The 18,474-nt window shown below is 47.3% G+C and overlaps 1 protein-coding gene across 4 annotated transcripts in view; it reads left to right on the top strand.

Moving 5' to 3' along the window:
- Positions 1-18,474, top strand: part of gabra2a (gamma-aminobutyric acid type A receptor subunit alpha2a) — a 241,636-nt gene that overhangs the window by 158,238 nt on the left and 64,924 nt on the right. For all 4 annotated transcript variants that reach the window (XM_063043210.1, XM_063043208.1, XM_063043209.1 and 1 more), the window contains exon 5: positions 17,624-17,844. In XM_063043210.1, the coding sequence (XP_062899280.1) occupies positions 17,624-17,844 (221 nt within the window). The remainder of the gene's footprint in view (positions 1-17,623; positions 17,845-18,474) is intronic.

The following is an 18,474-nucleotide window of genomic DNA, read 5'->3' on the forward strand; positions in this document are numbered from 1 at the left end:
TAGCTGTAGGGCTGCTGAGCTGTACTAGGCAATGCAAGTCTTAGACTCCATGTGGGATTTATCAGTAGCTGTAGGGCTGCTGAGCTGTACTAGGCGATGCAAGTCTTAGACTTCATGTGGGATTTATCAGTAGCTGTAGGGCTGCTGAGCTGTACTAGGCGATGCAAGTCTTAGACTCCATGTGGGATTTATCAGTAGCTGTAGGGCTGCTGAGCTGCACTAGGCAATGCAAGTCTTAGACTCCATGTGGGATTTATCAGGAGCTGTAGGGCTGCTGAGCTGTACTAGGCAATGCAAGTCTGAGACTCCATATGGGATTTATCAGGAGCTGTAGGGCTGCTGAGCTGCACTAGGCAATGCAAGTCTGAGACTTCATGTGGGATTTATCAGTAGCTGTAGGGCTGCTGAGCTGCACTAGGCAATGCAAGTCTGAGACTTCATGTGGGATTTATCAGTAGCTGTAGGGCTGCTGAGCTGCTCTAGGCAATGCAAGTCTGAGACTTCATGTGGGATTTATCAGTAGCTGTAGGGCTGCTGAGCTGTACTAGGCAATGCAAGTCTTAGACTTCATGTGGGATTTATCAGTAGCTGTAGGGCTGCTGAGCTGTACTAGGCAATGCAAGTCTTAGACTCCATGTGGGATTTATCAGTAGCTGTAGGGCTGCTGAGCTGCACTAGGCAATGCAAGTCTTAGACTCCATGTGGGATTTATCAGTAGCTGTAGGGCTGCTGAGCTGCACTAGGCAATGCAAGTCTTAGACTTCATGTGGGATTTATCAGGAGCTGTAGGGCTGCTGAGCTGTACTAGGCAATGCAAGTCTTAGACTCCATGTGGGATTTATCAGGAGCTGTAGGGCTGCTGAGCTGTACTAGGCAATGCAAGTCTTAGACTCCATGTGGGATTTATCAGGAGCTGTAGGGCTGCTGAGCTGCACTAGGCAATGCAAGTCTTAGACTTCATGTGGGATTTATCAGTAGCTGTAGGGCTGCTGAGCTGTACTAGGCGATGCAAGTCTTAGACTTCATGTGGGATTTATCAGTAGCTGTAGGGCTGCTGAGCTGCTCTAGGCAATGCAAGTCTGAGACTTCATGTGGGATTTATCAGTAGCTGTAGGGCTGCTGAGCTGCTCTAGGCAATGCAAGTCTGAGACTTCATGTGGGATTTATCAGTAGCTGTAGGGCTGCTGAGCTGCTCTAGGCAATGCAAGTCTTAGACTTCATGTGGGATTTATCAGTAGCTGTAGGGCTGCTGAGCTGCACTAGGCAATGCAAGTCTGAGACTTCATGTGGGATTTATCAGTAGCTGTAGGGCTGCTGAGCTGCACTAGGCAATGCAAGTCTTAGACTCCATGTGGGATTTATCAGTAGCTGTAGGGCTGCTGAGCTGCACTAGGCAATGCAAGTCTGAGACTTCATGTGGGATTTATCAGTAGCTGTAGGGCTGCTGAGCTGTACTAGGCAATGCAAGTCTTAGACTTCATGTGGGATTTATCAGTAGCTGTAGGGCTGCTGAGCTGTACTAGGCAATGCAAGTCTTAGACTCCATGTGGGATTTATCAGTAGCTGTAGGGCTGCTGAGCTGCACTAGGCAATGCAAGTCTTAGACTCCATGTGGGATTTATCAGGAGCTGTAGGGCTGCTGAGCTGTACTAGGCAATGCAAGTCTTAGACTTCATGTGGGATTTATCAGTAGCTGTAGGGCTGCTGAGCTGCACTAGGCAATGCAAGTCTGAGACTTCATGTGGGATTTATCAGTAGCTGTAGGGCTGCTGAGCTGCTCTAGGCAATGCAAGTCTGAGACTTCATGTGGGATTTATCAGTAGCTGTAGGGCTGCTGAGCTGCTCTAGGCAATGCAAGTCTTAGACTCCATGTGGGATTTATCAGTAGCTGTAGGGCTGCTGAGCTGCACTAGGCAATGCAAGTCTGAGACTTCATGTGGGATTTATCAGTAGCTGTAGGGCTGCTGAGCTGTACTAGGCAATGCAAGTCTTAGACTCCATGTGGGATTTATCAGTAGCTGTAGGGCTGCTGAGCTGCACTAGGCAATGCAAGTCTTAGACTTCATGTGGGATTTATCAGTAGCTGTAGGGCTGCTGAGCTGCACTAGGCAATGCAAGTCTGAGACTTCATGTGGGATTTATCAGTAGCTGTAGGGCTGCTGAGCTGCTCTAGGCAATGCAAGTCTGAGACTTCATGTGGGATTTATCAGTAGCTGTAGGGCTGCTGAGCTGCTCTAGGCAATGCAAGTCTAGACTTCATGTGGGATTTATCAGTAGCTGTAGGGCTGCTGAGCTGCTCTAGGCAATGCAAGTCTGAGACTTCATGTGGGATTTATCAGTAGCTGTAGGGCTGCTGAGCTGCTCTAGGCAATGCAAGTCTTAGACTCCATTGGGATTTATCAGTAGCTGTAGGGCTGCTGAGCTGCACTAGGCAATGCAAGTCTGAGACTTCATGTGGGATTTATCAGTAGCTGTAGGGCTGCTGAGCTGTACTAGGCAATGCAAGTCTTAGACTTCATGTGTGGGATTTATCAGTAGCTGTAGGGCTGCTGAGCTGTACTAGGCGATGCAAGTCTTAGACTCCATGTGGGATTTATCAGTAGCTGTAGGGCTGCTGAGCTGCACTAGGCAATGCAAGTCTTAGACTCCATGTGGGATTTATCAGGAGCTGTAGGGCTGCTGAGCTGTACTAGGCAATGCAAGTCTTAGACTTCATGTGGGATTTATCAGTAGCTGTAGGGCTGCTGAGCTGCACTAGGCAATGCAAGTCTGAGACTTCATGTGGGATTTATCAGTAGCTGTAGGGCTGCTGAGCTGCTCAGGCAATGCAAGTCTGAGACTTCATGTGGGATTTATCAGTAGCTGTAGGGCTGCTGAGCTGCTCTAGGCAATGCAAGTCTTAGACTCCATGTGGGATTTATCAGTAGCTGTAGGGCTGCTGAGCTGCACTAGGCAATGCAAGTCTGAGACTTCATGTGGGATTTATCAGTAGCTGTAGGGCTGCTGAGCTGCACTAGGCAATGCAAGTCTGAGATTTCATGTGGGATTTATCAGTAGCTGTAGGGCTGCTGAGCTGCTCTAGGCAATGCAAGTCTGAGACTTCATGTGGGATTTATCAGTAGCTGTAGGGCTGCTGAGCTGCTCTAGGCAATGCAAGTCTGAGACTTCATGTGGGATTTATCAGTAGCTGTAGGGCTGCTGAGCTGCTCTAGGCAATGCAAGTCTGAGACTTCATGTGGGATTTATCAGTAGCTGTAGGGCTGCTGAGCTGCTCTAGGCAATGCAAGTCTGAGACTTCATGTGGGATTTATCAGTAGCTGTAGGGCTGCTGAGCTGTACTAGGCAATGCAAGTCTTAGACTCCATCTGGGATTTATCAGTAGCTGTAGGGCTGCTGAGCTGTACTAGGCAATGCAAGTCTTAGACTCCATGTGGGATTTATCAGTAGCTGTAGGGCTGCTGAGCTGTACTAGGCAATGCAAGTCTTAGACTTCATGTGGGATTTATCAGTAGCTGTAGGGCTGCTGAGCTGTACTAGGCAATGCAAGTCTTAGACTGCATGTGGGATTTATCAGGAGCTGTAGGGCTGCTGAGCTGTACTAGGCAATGCAAGTCTTAGACTTCATGTGGGATTTATCAGGAGCTGTAGGGCTGCTGAGCTGCACTAGGCAATGCAAGTCTTAGACTTCATGTGGGATTTATCAGTAGCTGTAGGGCTGCTGAGCTGTACTAGGCAATGCAAGTCTTAGACTCCATGTGGGATTTATCAGTAGCTGTAGGGCTGCTGAGCTGCACTAGGCAATGCAAGTCTGAGACTTCATGTGGGATTTATCAGTAGCTGTAGGGCTGCTGAGCTGCACTAGGCAATGCAAGTCTGAGATTTCATGTGGGATTTATCAGTAGCTGTAGGGCTGCTGAGCTGCTCTAGGCAATGCAAGTCTGAGACTTCATGTGGGATTTATCAGTAGCTGTAGGGCTGCTGAGCTGCTCTAGGCAATGCAAGTCTTAGACTCCATATGGGATTTATCAGTAGCTGTAGGGCTGCTGAGCTGCACTAGGCAATGCAAGTCTGAGACTTCATGTGGGATTTATCAGTAGCTGTAGGGCTGCTGAGCTGTACTAGGCGATGCAAGTCTTAGACTTCATGTGGGATTTATCAGTAGCTGTAGGGCTGCTGAGCTGTACTAGGCGATGCAAGTCTTAGACTCCATGTGGGATTTATCAGTAGCTGTAGGGCTGCTGAGCTGCACTGGGCAATGCAAGTCTTAGACTCCATGTGGGATTTATCAGGAGCTGTAGGGCTGCTGAGCTGTACTAGGCGATGCAATCTTAGACTTCATGTGGGATTTATCAGTAGCTGTAGGGCTGCTGAGCTGCACTAGGCAATGCAAGTCTGAGACTTCATGTGGGATTTATCAGTAGCTGTAGGGCTGCTGAGCTGCTCTAGGCAATGCAAGTCTGAGACTTCATGTGGGATTTATCAGTAGCTGTAGGGCTGCTGAGCTGCTCTAGGCAATGCAAGTCTTAGACTTCATGTGGGATTTATCAGTAGCTGTAGGGCTGCTGAGCTGCACTAGGCAATGCAAGTCTGAGACTTCATGTGGGATTTATCAGTAGCTGTAGGGCTGCTGAGCTGCACTAGGCAATGCAAGTCTGAGACTTCATGTGGGATTTATCAGTAGCTGTAGGGCTGCTGAGCTGCTCTAGGCAATGCAAGTCTGAGACTTCATGTGGGATTTATCAGTAGCTGTAGGGCTGCTGAGCTGCTCTAGGCAATGCAAGTCTGAGACTTCATGTGGGATTTATCAGTAGCTGTAGGGCTGCTGAGCTGCTCTAGGCAATGCAAGTCTGAGACTTCATGTGGGATTTATCAGTAGCTGTAGGGCTGCTGAGCTGCTCTAGGCAATGCAAGTCTGAGACTTCATGTGGGATTTATCAGTAGCTGTAGGGCTGCTGAGCTGTACTAGGCAATGCAAGTCTTAGACTCCATCTGGGATTTATCAGTAGCTGTAGGGCTGCTGAGCTGTACTAGGCAATGCAAGTCTTAGACTCCATCTGGGATTTATCAGTAGCTGTAGGGCTGCTGAGCTGTACTAGGCAATGCAAGTCTTAGACTTCATGTGGGATTTATCAGTAGCTGTACTCTGCTGAGTTGTACTAGGCAATGCAAGTCTTAGACTCCATGTGGGATTTATCAGTAGCTGTAGGGCTGCTGAGCTGCACTAGGCAATGCAAGTCTTAGACTCCATATGGGATTTATCAGTAGCTGTAGGGCTGCTGAGCTGTACTAGGCAATGCAAGTCTGAGACTCCATATGGGATTTATCAGGAGCTGTCGGGCTGCTGAGCTGCACTAGGCAATGCAAGTCTGAGACTTTATGTGGGATTTATCAGTAGCTGTAGGGTTGCTGAGCTGCACTAGGCAATGCAAGTCTGAGACTTCATGTGGGATTTATCAGTAGCTGTAGGGCTGCTGAGCTGCTCTAGGCAATGCAAGTCTGAGACTTCATGTGGGATTTATCAGTAGCTGTAGGGCTGCTGAGCTGTACTAGGCAATGCAAGTCTTAGACTTCATGTGGGATTTATCAGTAGCTGTAGGGCTGCTGAGCTGTACTAGGCAATGCAAGTCTTAGACTCCATATGGGATTTATCAGTAGCTGTAGGGCTGCTGAGCTGCACTAGGCAATGCAAGTCTTAGACTCCATGTGGGATTTATCAGTAGCTGTAGGGCTGCTGAGCTGCACTAGGCAATGCAAGTCTTAGACTTCATGTGGGATTTATCAGGAGCTGTAGGGCTGCTGAGCTGTACTAGGCAATGCAAGTCTTAGACTCCATGTGGGATTTATCAGGAGCTGTAGGGCTGCTGAGCTGTACTAGGCAATGCAAGTCTTAGACTCCATCTGGGATTTATCAGGAGCTGTAGGGCTGCTGAGCTGCACTAGGCAATGCAAGTCTTAGACTTCATGTGGGATTTATCAGTAGCTGTAGGGCTGCTGAGCTGTACTAGGCGATGCAGGTCTTAGACTTCATGTGGGATTTATCAGTAGCTGTAGGGCTGCTGAGCTGCTCTCGGCAATGCAAGTCTGAGACTTCATGTGGGATTTATCAGTAGCTGTAGGGCTGCTGAGCTGCTCTAGGCAATGCAAGCCTGAGACTTCATGTGGGATTTATCAGGAGCTGTAGGGCTGCTGAGCTGCACTAGGCAATGCAAGTCTTAGACTTCATGTGGGATTTATCAGTAGCTGTAGGGCTGCTGAGCTGCACGAGGCGATGCAAGTCTCAGACTCCATGTGGGATTTATCAGTAGCCGTAGGGCTGCTGGCTGCACTACGCAATGCAAGTCTTCGACTCCATGTGGGATTTATCAGTAGCTGTAGGGCTGCTGAGCTGCACTAGGCAATGCAAGTCTGAGACTTCATGTGGGATTTATCAGTAGCTGTAGGGCTGCTGAGCTGTACTACGCGATGCAAGTCTTAGACTTCATGTGGGATTTATCAGTAGCTGTAGGGCTGCTGAGCTGTACTAGGCAATGCAAGTCTTAGACTCCATGTGGGATTTATCAGTAGCTGTAGGGCTGCTGAGCTGCACTAGGCAATGCAAGTCTTAGACTCCATGTGGGATTTATCAGGAGCTGTAGGGCTGCTGAGCTGTACTAGGCAATGCAAGTCTTAGACTTCATGTGGGATTTATCAGTAGCTGTAGGGCTGCTGAGCTGCACTAGGCAATGCAAGTCTGAGACTTCATGTGGGATTTATCAGTAGCTGTAGGGCTGCTGAGCTGCTCCAGGCAATGCAAGTCTGAGACTTCATGTGGGATTTATCAGTAGCTGTAGGGCTGCTGAGCTGCTCTAGGCAATGCAAGTCTTAGACTCCATGTGGGATTTATCAGTAGCTGTAGGGCTGCTGAGCTGCACTAGGCAATGCAAGTCTGAGACTTCATGTGGGATTTATCAGTAGCTGTAGGGCTGCTGAGCTGTACTAGGCGATGCAAGTCTCAGACTTCATGTGGGATTTATCAGTAGCTGTAGGGCTGCTGAGCTGCACTAGGCAATGCAAGTCTTAGACTTCATGTGGGATTTATCAGGAGCTGTAGGGCTGCTGAGCTGCACTAGGCAATGCAAGTCTGAGACTTCATGTGGGATTTATCAGTAGCTGTAGGGCTGCTGAGCTGCTCTAGGCAATGCAAGTCTGAGACTTCATGTGGGATTTATCAGTAGCTGTAGGGCTGCTGAGCTGCTCTAGGCAATGCAAGTCTGAGACTTCATGTGGGATTTATCAGTAGCTGTAGGGCTGCTGAGCTGCTCTAGGCAATGCAAGTCTGAGACTTCATGTGGGATTTATCAGTAGCTGTAGGGCTGCTGAGCTGCTCTAGGCAATGCAAGTCTTAGACTCCATGTGGGATTTATCAGTAGCTGTAGGGCTGCTGAGCTGCACTAGGCAATGCAAGTCTGAGACTTCATGTGGGATTTATCAGTAGCTGTAGGGCTGCTGAGCTGTACTAGGCAATGCAAGTCTTAGACTTCATGTGGGATTTATCAGTAGCTGTAGGGCTGCTGAGCTGAACTAGGCAATGCAAGTCTTAGACTCCATCTGGGATTTATCAGTAGCTGTAGGGCTGCTGAGCTGCACTAGGCAATGCAAGTCTTAGACTCCATGTGGGATTTATCAGGAGCTGTAGGGCTGCTGAGCTGTACTAGGCGATGCAATCTTAGACTTCATGTGGGATTTATCAGTAGCTGTAGGGCTGCTGAGCTGCACTAGGCAATGCAAGTCTGAGATTTCATGTGGGATTTATCAGTAGCTGTAGGGCTGCTGAGCTGCTCTAGGCAATGCAAGTCTGAGACTTCATGTGGGATTTATCAGTAGCTGTAGGGCTGCTGAGCTGCTCTAGGCAATGCAAGTCTTAGACTCCATGTGGGATTTATCAGTAGCTGTAGGGCTGCTGAGCTGCACTAGGCAATGCAAGTCTGAGACTTCATGTGGGATTTATCAGTAGCTGTAGGGCTGCTGAGCTGCACTAGGCAATGCAAGTCTGAGACTTCATGTGGGATTTATCAGTAGCTGTAGGGCTGCTGAGCTGCTCTAGGCAATGCAAGTCTGAGACTTCATGTGGGATTTATCAGTAGCTGTAGGGCTGCTGAGCTGCTCTAGGCAATGCAAGTCTGAGACTTCATGTGGGATTTATCAGTAGCTGTAGGGCTGCTGAGCTGCTCTAGGCAATGCAAGTCTGAGACTTCATGTGGGATTTATCAGTAGCTGTAGGGCTGCTGAGCTGTACTAGGCAATGCAAGTCTTAGACTTCATGTGGGATTTATCAGTAGCTGTAGGGCTGCTGAGCTGTACTAGGCAATGCAAGTCTTAGACTCCATGTGGGATTTATCAGTAGCTGTAGGGCTGCTGAGCTGCACTAGGCAATGCAAGTCTTAGACTCCATGTGGGATTTATCAGTAGCTGTAGGGCTGCTGAGCTGCACTAGGCAATGCAAGTCTTAGACTTCATGTGGGATTTATCAGGAGCTGTAGGGCTGCTGAGCTGTACTAGGCAATGCAAGTCTTAGACTCCATGTGGGATTTATCAGGAGCTGTAGGGCTGCTGAGCTGTACTAGGCAATGCAAGTCTTAGACTTCATGTGGGATTTATCAGGAGCTGTAGGGCTGCTGAGCTGCACTAGGATGCAAGTCTTAGACTTCATGTGGGATTTATCAGTAGCTGTAGGGCTGCTGAGCTGTACTAGGCGATGCAAGTCTTAGACTTCATGTGGGATTTATCAGTAGCTGTAGGGCTGCTGAGCTGCACTAGGCAATGCAAGTCTGAGACTTCATGTGGGATTTATCAGTAGCTGTAGGGCTGCTGAGCTGCTCTAGGCAATGCAAGCCTGAGACTTCATGTGGGATTTATCAGGAGCTGTAGGGCTGCTGAGCTGCACTAGGCAATGCAAGTCTTAGACTTCATGTGGGATTTATCAGTAGCTGTAGGGCTGCTGAGCTGCACTAGGCAATGCAAGTCTCAGACTCCATGTGGGATTTATCAGTAGCTGTAGGGCTGCTGAGCTGCACTAGGCAATGCAAGTCTCAGACTTCATGTGGGATTTATCAGTAGCTGTAGGGCTGCTGAGCTGCACTAGGCAATGCAAGTCTGAGACTTCATGTGGGATTTATCAGTAGCTGTAGGGCTGCTGAGCTGCTCTAGGCAATGCAAGTCTGAGACTTCATGTGGGATTTATCAGTAGCTGTAGGGCTGCTGAGCTGCTCTAGGCAATGCAAGTCTTAGACTCCATGTGGGATTTATCAGTAGCTGTAGGGCTGCTGAGCTGCACTAGGCAATGCAAGTCTGAGACTTCATGTGGGATTTATCAGTAGCTGTAGGGCTGCTGAGCTGTACTAGGCAATGCAAGTCTTAGACTCCATGTGGGATTTATCAGTAGCTGTAGGGCTGCTGAGCTGTACTAGGCAATGCAAGTCTTAGACTCCATGTGGGATTTATCAGTAGCTGTAGGGCTGCTGAGCTGCACTAGGCAATGCAAGTCTTAGACTCCATGTGGGATTTATCAGTAGCTGTAGGGCTGCTGAGCTGTACTAGGCAATGCAAGTCTCAGACTTCATATGCGATTTATCAGTAGCTGTAGGGCTGCTGAGCTGCACTAGGCAATGCAAGTTTCAGACTTCATGTGGGATTTATCAGTAGCTGTAGGGCTGCTGAGCTGCTCTAGGCAATGCAAGTCTGAGACTTCATGTGGGATTTATCAGTAGCTGTAGGGCTGCTGAGCTGCTCTAGGCAATGCAAGTCTTAGACTCCATGTGGGATTTATCAGTAGCTGTAGGGCTGCTGAGCTGCACTAGGCAATGCAAGTCTGAGACTTCATGTGGGATTTATCAGTAGCTGTAGGGCTGCTGAGCTGCACTAGGCAATGCAAGTCTGAGACTTCATGTGGGATTTATCAGTAGCTGTAGGGCTGCTGAGCTGCTCTAGGCAATGCAAGTCTGAGACTTCATGTGGGATTTATCAGTAGCTGTAGGGCTGCTGAGCTGCTCTAGGCAATGCAAGTCTGAGACTTCATGTGGGATTTATCAGTAGCTGTAGGGCTGCTGAGCTGTACTAGGCAATGCAAGTCTGAGACTTCATGTGGGATTTATCAGTAGCTGTAGGGCTGCTGAGCTGCACTAGGCAATGCAAGTCTTAGACTTCATGTGGGATTTATCAGTAGCTGTAGGGCTGCTGAGCTGTACTAGGCAATGCAAGTCTTAGACTTCATGTGGGATTTATCAGTAGCTGTAGGGCTGCTGAGCTGTACTAGGCAATGCAAGTCTTAGACTTCATGTGGGATTTATCAGGAGCTGTAGGGCTGCTGAGCTGTACTAGGCAATGCAAGTCTTAGACTTCATGTGGGATTTATCAGGAGCTGTAGGGCTGCTGAGCTGCACTAGGATGCAAGTCTTAGACTTCATGTGGGATTTATCAGTAGCTGTAGGGCTGCTGAGCTGTACTAGGCAATGCAAGTCTGAGACTCCATGTGGGATTTATCAGTAGCTGTAGGGCTGCTGAGCTGCACTAGGCAATGCAAGTCTGAGACTTCATGTGGGATTTATCAGTAGCTGTAGGGCTGCTGAGCTGCACTAGGCAATGCAAGTCTTAGACTTCATGTGGGATTTATCAGTAGCTGTAGGGCTGCTGAGCTGCTCTAGGCAATGCAAGTCTGAGACTTCATGTGGGATTTATCAGTAGCTGTAGGGCTGCTGAGCTGCTCTAGGCAATGCAAGTCTTAGACTTCATGTGGGATTTATCAGTAGCTGTAGGGCTGCTGAGCTGCTCTAGGCAATGCAAGTCTGAGACTTCATGTGGGATTTATCAGTAGCTGTAGGGCTGCTGAGCTGCTCTAGGCAATGCAAGTCTTAGACTCCATGTGGGATTTATCAGTAGCTGTAGGGCTGCTGAGCTGCACTAGGCAATGCAAGTCTGAGACTTCATGTGGGATTTATCAGTAGCTGTAGGGCTGCTGAGCTGTACTAGGCAATGCAAGTCTTAGACTTCATGTGGGATTTATCAGTAGCTGTAGGGCTGCTGAGCTGTACTAGGCGATGCAAGTCTTAGACTCCATGTGGGATTTATCAGTAGCTGTAGGGCTGCTGAGCTGACTGAGCTGTCTAGACTCTGGCAATGCAAGTCTTAGACTCATGTGGGATTTATCAGGAGCTGTAGGGCTGCTGAGCTGTACTAGGCGATGCAAGTCTTAGACTTCATGTGGGATTTATCAGTAGCTGTAGGGCTGCTGAGCTGCACTAGGCAATGCAAGTCTGAGACTTCATGTGGGATTTATCAGTAGCTGTAGGGCTGCTGAGCTGCTCTAGGCAATGCAAGTCTGAGACTTCATGTGGGATTTATCAGTAGCTGTAGGGCTGCTGAGCTGCTCTAGGCAATGCAAGTCTTAGACTCCATGTGGGATTTATCAGTAGCTGTAGGGCTGCTGAGCTGCACTAGGCAATGCAAGTCTGAGACTTCATGTGGGATTTATCAGTAGCTGTAGGGCTGCTGAGCTGTACTAGGCGATGCATGTCTCAGACTCCATGTGGGATTTATCAGTAGCTGTAGGGCTGCTGAGCTGCACGAGGCGATGCAAGTTTCAGACTTCATGTGGGATTTATCAGTAGCTGTAGGGCTGCTGAGCTGCACTAGGCAATGCAAGTCTGAGATTTCATGTGGGATTTATCAGTAGCTGTAGGGCTGCTGAGCTGCTCTAGGCAATGCAAGTCTGAGACTTCATGTGGGATTTATCAGTAGCTGTAGGGCTGCTGAGCTGCTCTAGGCAATGCAAGTCTAAGACTTCATGTGGGATTTATCAGTAGCTGTAGGGCTGCTGAGCTGCTCTAGGCAATGCAAGTCTGAGACTTCATGTGGGATTTATCAGTAGCTGTAGGGCTGCTGAGCTGCTCTAGGCAATGCAAGTCTTAGACTCCATATGGGATTTATCAGTAGCTGTAGGGCTGCTGAGCTGCACTAGGCAATGCAAGTCTGAGATTTCATGTGGGATTTATCAGTAGCTGTAGGGCTGCTGAGCTGTACTAGGCGATGCAAGTCTTAGACTTCATGTGGGATTTATCAGTAGCTGTAGGGCTGCTGAGCTGTACTAGGCGATGCAAGTCTTAGACTCCATGTGGGATTTATCAGTAGCTGTAGGGCTGCTGAGCTGCACTGGGCAATGCAAGTCTTAGACTCCATGTGGGATTTATCAGGAGCTGTAGGGCTGCTGAGCTGTACTAGACGATGCAATCTTAGACTTCATGTGGGATTTATCAGTAGCTGTAGGGCTGCTGAGCTGCACTAGGCAATGCAAGTCTGAGATTTCATGTGGGATTTATCAGTAGCTGTAGGGCTGCTGAGCTGCTCCAGGCAATGCAAGTCTGAGACTTCATGTGGGATTTATCAGTAGCTGTAGGGCTGCTGAGCTGCTCTAGGCAATGCAAGTCTTAGACTCCATGTGGGATTTATCAGTAGCTGTAGGGCTGCTGAGCTGCACTAGGCAATGCAAGTCTGAGACTTCATGTGGGATTTATCAGTAGCTGTAGGGCTGCTGAGCTGCACTAGGCAATGCAAGTCTGAGATTTCATGTGGGATTTATCAGTAGCTGTAGGGCTGCTGAGCTGCTCTAGGCAATGCAAGTCTGAGACTTCATGTGGGATTTATCAGTAGCTGTAGGGCTGCTGAGCTGCTCTAGGCAATGCAAGTCTGAGACTTCATGTGGGATTTATCAGTAGCTGTAGGGCTGCTGAGCTGCTCTAGGCAATGCAAGTCTGAGACTTCATGTGGGATTTATCAGTAGCTGTAGGGCTGCTGAGCTGCTCTAGGCAATGCAAGTCTGAGACTTCATGTGGGATTTATCAGTAGCTGTAGGGCTGCTGAGCTGTACTAGGCAATGCAAGTCTTAGACTCCATCTGGGATTTATCAGTAGCTGTAGGGCTGCTGAGCTGTACTAGGCAATGCAAGTCTTAGACTCCATCTGGGATTTATCAGTAGCTGTAGGGCTGCTGAGCTGTACTAGGCAATGCAAGTCTTAGACTGCATGTGGGATTTATCAGTAGCTGTAGGGCTGCTGAGCTGTACTAGGCAATGCAAGTCTTAGACTCCATGTGGGATTTATCAGGAGCTGTAGGGCTGCTGAGCTGCACTAGGCAATGCAAGTCTTAGACTTCATGTGGGATTTATCAGGAGCTGTAGGGCTGCTGAGCTGTACTAGGCAATGCAAGTCTTAGACTCCATGTGGGATTTATCAGTAGCTGTAGGGCTGCTGAGCTGCACTAGGCAATGCAAGTCTTAGACTTCATGTGGGATTTATCAGGAGCTGTAGGGCTGCTGAGCTGCACTAGGCAATGCAAGTCTGAGACTTCATGTGGGATTTATCAGTAGCTGTAGGGCTGCTGAGCTGCTCTAGGCAATGCAAGTCTGAGACTTCATGTGGGATTTATCAGTAGCTGTAGGGCTGCTGAGCTGCTCTAGGCAATGCAAGTCTTAGACTCCATATGGGATTTATCAGTAGCTGTAGGGCTGCTGAGCTGCACTAGGCAATGCAAGTCTGAGATTTCATGTGGGATTTATCAGTAGCTGTAGGGCTGCTGAGCTGTACTAGGCAATGCAAGTCTTAGACTTCATGTGGGATTTATCAGTAGCTGTAGGGCTGCTGAGCTGTACTAGGCAATGCAAGTCTTAGACTCCATGTGGGATTTATCAGTAGCTGTAGGGCTGCTGAGCTGCACTAGGCAATGCAAGTCTTAGACTCCATGTGGGATTTATCAGGAGCTGTAGGGCTGCTGAGCTGTACTAGGCAATGCAAGTCTTAGACTTCATGTGGGATTTATCAGTAGCTGTAGGGCTGCTGAGCTGTACTAGGCAATGCAAGTCTTAGACTCCATGTGGGATTTATCAGGAGCTGTAGGGCTGCTGAGCTGTACTAGGCAATGCAAGTCTTAGACTTCATGTGGGATTTATCAGGAGCTGTAGGGCTGCTGAGCTGCACTAGGATGCAAGTCTTAGACTTCATGTGGGATTTATCAGTAGCTGTAGGGCTGCTGAGCTGTACTAGGCGATGCAAGTCTTAGACTCCATGTGGGATTTATCAGTAGCTGTAGGGCTGCTGAGCTGCACTAGGCAATGCAAGTCTTAGACTTCATGTGGGATTTATCAGTAGCTGTAGGGCTGCTGAGCTGCACTAGGCAATGCAAGTCTGAGACTCCATGTGGGATTTATCAGCAGCTGTAGGGCTGCTGAGCTGCTCTAGGCAATGCAAGTCTGAGACTTCATGTGGGATTTATCAGTAGCTGTAGGGCTGCTGAGCTGCTCTAGGCAATGCAAGTCTGAGACTTCATGTGGGATTTATCAGTAGCTGTAGGGCTGCTGAGCTGCTCTAGGCAATGCAAGTCTGAGACTTCATGTGGGATTTATCAGTAGCTGTAGGGCTGCTGAGCTGCTCTAGGCAATGCAAGTCTTAGACTCCATGTGGGATTTATCAGTAGCTGTAGGGCTGCTGAGCTGCACTAGGCAATGCAAGTCTGAGACTTCATGTGGGATTTATCAGTAGCTGTAGGGCTGCTGAGCTGCTCTAGGCAATGCAAGTCTGAGACTTCATGTGGGATTTATCAGTAGCTGTAGGGCTGCTGAGCTGCTCTAGGCAATGCAAGTCTGAGACCTCATGTGGGATTTATCAGTAGCTGTAGGGCTGCTGAGCTGCTCTAGGCAATGCAAGTCTGAGACTTCATGTGGGATTTATCAGTAGCTGTAGGGCTGCTGAGCTGCTCTAGGCAATGCAAGTCTGAGACTTCATGTGGGATTTATCAGTAGCTGTAGGGCTGCTGAGCTGTACTAGGCAATGCAAGTCTTAGACTCCATCTGGGATTTATCAGTAGCTGTAGGGCTGCTGAGCTGTACTAGGCAATGCAAGTCTTAGACTCCATGTGGGATTTATCAGTAGCTGTAGGGCTGCTGAGCTGTACTAGGCAATGCAAGTCTTAGACTTCATGTGGGATTTATCAGTAGCTGTAGGGCTGCTGAGCTGTACTAGGCAATGCAAGTCTTAGACTCCATGTGGGATTTATCAGTAGCTGTAGGGCTGCTGAGCTGCACTAGGCAATGCAAGTCTTAGACTCCATGTGGGATTTATCAGTAGCTGTAGGGCTGCTGAGCTGTACTAGGCAATGCAAGTCTGAGACTCCATGTGGGATTTATCAGGAGCTGTAGGGCTGCTGAGCTGCACTAGGCAATGCAAGTCTGAGACTTCATGTGGGATTTATCAGTAGCTGTAGGGCTGCTGAGCTGCACTAGGCAATGCAAGTCTGAGACTTCATGTGGGATTTATCAGTAGCTGTAGGGCTGCTGAGCTGCTCTAGGCAATGCAAGTCTGAGACTTCATGTGGGATTTATCAGTAGCTGTAGGGCTGCTGAGCTGTACTAGGCAATGCAAGTCTTAGACTTCATGTGGGATTTATCAGTAGCTGTAGGGCTGCTGAGCTGTACTAGGCAATGCAAGTCTTAGACTCCATATGGGATTTATCAGTAGCTGTAGGGCTGCTGAGCTGCACTAGGCAATGCAAGTCTTAGACTCCATGTGGGATTTATCAGTAGCTGTAGGGCTGCTGAGCTGTACTAGGCAATGCAAGTCTTAGACTTCATGTGGGATTTATCAGGAGCTGTAGGGCTGCTGAGCTGTACTAGGCAATGCAAGTCTTAGACTCCATGTGGGATTTATCAGGAGCTGTAGGGCTGCTGAGCTGTACTAGGCAATGCAAGTCTTAGACTGCATGTGGGATTTATCAGGAGCTGTAGGGCTGCTGAGCTGCACTAGGCAATGCAAGTCTTAGACTTCATGTGGGATTTATCAGTAGCTGTAGGGCTGCTGAGCTGTACTAGGCAATGCAAGTCTTAGACTTCATGTGGGATTTATCAGGAGCTGTAGGGCTGCTGAGCTGCTCTAGGCAATGCAAGTCTGAGACTTCATGTGGGATTTATCAGTAGCTGTAGGGCTGCTGAGCTGCTCTAGGCAATGCAAGCCTGAGACTTCATGTGGGATTTATCAGGAGCTGTAGGGCTGCTGAGCTGCACGAGGCAATGCAAGTCTCAGACTTCATGTGGGATTTATCAGTAGCTGTAGGGCTGCTGAGCTGCACGAGGCGATGCAAGTCTCAGACTCCATGTGGGATTTATCAGTAGCCGTAGGGCTGCTGGCTGCACTACGCAATGCAAGTCTTCGACTCCATGTGGGATTTATCAGTAGCTGTAGGGCTGCTGAGCTGTACTAGGCAATGCAAGTCTTAGACTCCATGTGGGATTTATCAGTAGCTGTAGGGCTGCTGAGCTGTACTAGGCAATGCAAGTCTTAGACTTCATGTGGGATTTATCAGTAGCTGTAGGGCTGCTGAGCTGTACTAGGCAATGCAAGTCTTAGACTCCATGTGGGATTTATCAGTAGCTGTAGGGCTGCTGAGCTGTACTAGGCAATGCAAGTCTTAGACTCCATGTGGGATTTATCAGTAGCTGTAGGGCTGCTGAGCTGCACTAGGCAATGCTAGTCTTAGACTCCATGTGGGATTTATCAGTAGCTGTAGGGCTGCTGAGCTGTACTAGGCAATGCAAGTCTTAGACTTCATGTGGGACTGAGGCTGAAATGCACCAGTTGAAGTTTTCATCCGGGCAACATTTTTAATGATTTTATAGTCGTGTTCTAGAAAGACAATCAATGGCATAGTTTGTAATACTTTAGTGTGCCATGATACTTTGGCTGAGCACATTTAATTTTGGTTAATTTTGAGTCTTCATTTTGGTGGACCAATAGGTACAGGTGACATGTACAATTTTATATTGTCATACCTGTATCTTCATTTTATGCTTGTGACCTAAAGTTCTACACCTTAAGCAGTTCCTTGCAATGCTACCTCATTATGTCCTCCCACAACAGCAATATCTTAAAGGAAATTTCACATCTAAGAAATGGCTGAAGTTACAGGAGATCAATATATGCACGTCTGCATAAATTTTCAAGGAGAAAAGCAGGGAGACATATGTTACTTGATGCATACCTGAAAACTACTTCCAATTTTGTCAAATTTATATCTGATCTTATTAATAGACATAAAATCTAGTTCTCAAAATATGGGTAGAATTTCAGTGTAAAAGATATATTGTACATGATTTGTACATGCTTAACTGAGAGGTCTTTTTATTTATGTTTTCCCCTGCATATGTGAATTTAACATAAGGTATTGTTAATGATTGCTGATAATGTTTTATCTGACAATGTTTGATTGTCAGCACAAATGCTACTTTCACATTAGTAGCATCACTTCACAATCAGAAATGGGTATTTTCCGGATTCCAAGAAGTCACAAACTGGAAATTCCTTTTTTTTGTTTCACAATTAAGAGGTTTCTATAAACTAAGTCGGGAACACTATTTTTGGGTCTTTGGCTTAAGCTAAGAGATACAAACGAGTTTTCCATGTAAAATTGTCTTGATGTTACGTGAAGACTAGCCTCTAACCATACTGTGGGAAAGCAGATGAAATGTGATAGATTTGATCTACATCTGACTATGCAACTTGCTTTTTTTTTGCTTTTCTTTTGAATATAAACTGATTGCTGTTAACAGGAATATACAATTGATGTGTTCTTTCGACAAAGATGGAAAGATGAAAGGCTTAAGTTTCAGGGTCCAATGAATATTCTTCGATTGAACAATTTGATGGCCAGTAAGATATGGACACCCGACACATTCTTTTATAATGGCAAGAAATCGGTGGCACATAATATGACCATGCCAAACAAGCTGCTCCGAATCCAAGATGATGGAACTCTTCTTTATACAATGAGGTAAAAGATTCAATATTATAGAAAGCAGTAACTAGCTCTGCAACTTAACTGTTTGGTAGCCATTGTCTTGTGTCCCTACAATGAAATTAATGTTAATATTGAAAAGTAAATATAAATAAGCAAAAAGCTTATACTATCTTGCTGTCCCTTCACAGTGGCTGTGGAGCTAAATAAAAGGGTAAAATATAATCATGTGTTAATATTTGTTTGATAAGACCTTTGTCATGCCAAAGGGTGCTATAGGAATGGTAATTAACAGATTAATTGTCTTATGAATCCATTGTATCCAAATTAAACTCATATCACACCCTAAACAATAACCAGGCAGGGAAGATTCATATTTCAGTTCTAAAATTACATTAATATGTACCCTTTTGTTTAATTCATCCTATGAAAGTGCAATGGTGAAATTGGCCCAAGCAAAAGCAATATTGATCTCTTAGAATAGTGAAGCACAACCACATTTCCAGCCGAAGGTCACCACCCATCTATCATACTGCATAAGATCAGAAAAAAGTCACTGAAACAGTTGGCTAGCACTTCAATGTGTTTGATGCCACAACAGAGACTAGAAATCCTAGAATATAGACCTAGGATTTCTTACTAGGGCCAACAAAGATGTTAATTTAC

This window comes from Mobula hypostoma, chromosome 3 (genome assembly GCF_963921235.1).
Source record: "Mobula hypostoma chromosome 3, sMobHyp1.1, whole genome shotgun sequence".
NCBI classification, from domain to species: domain Eukaryota; kingdom Metazoa; phylum Chordata; class Chondrichthyes; order Myliobatiformes; family Myliobatidae; genus Mobula; species Mobula hypostoma.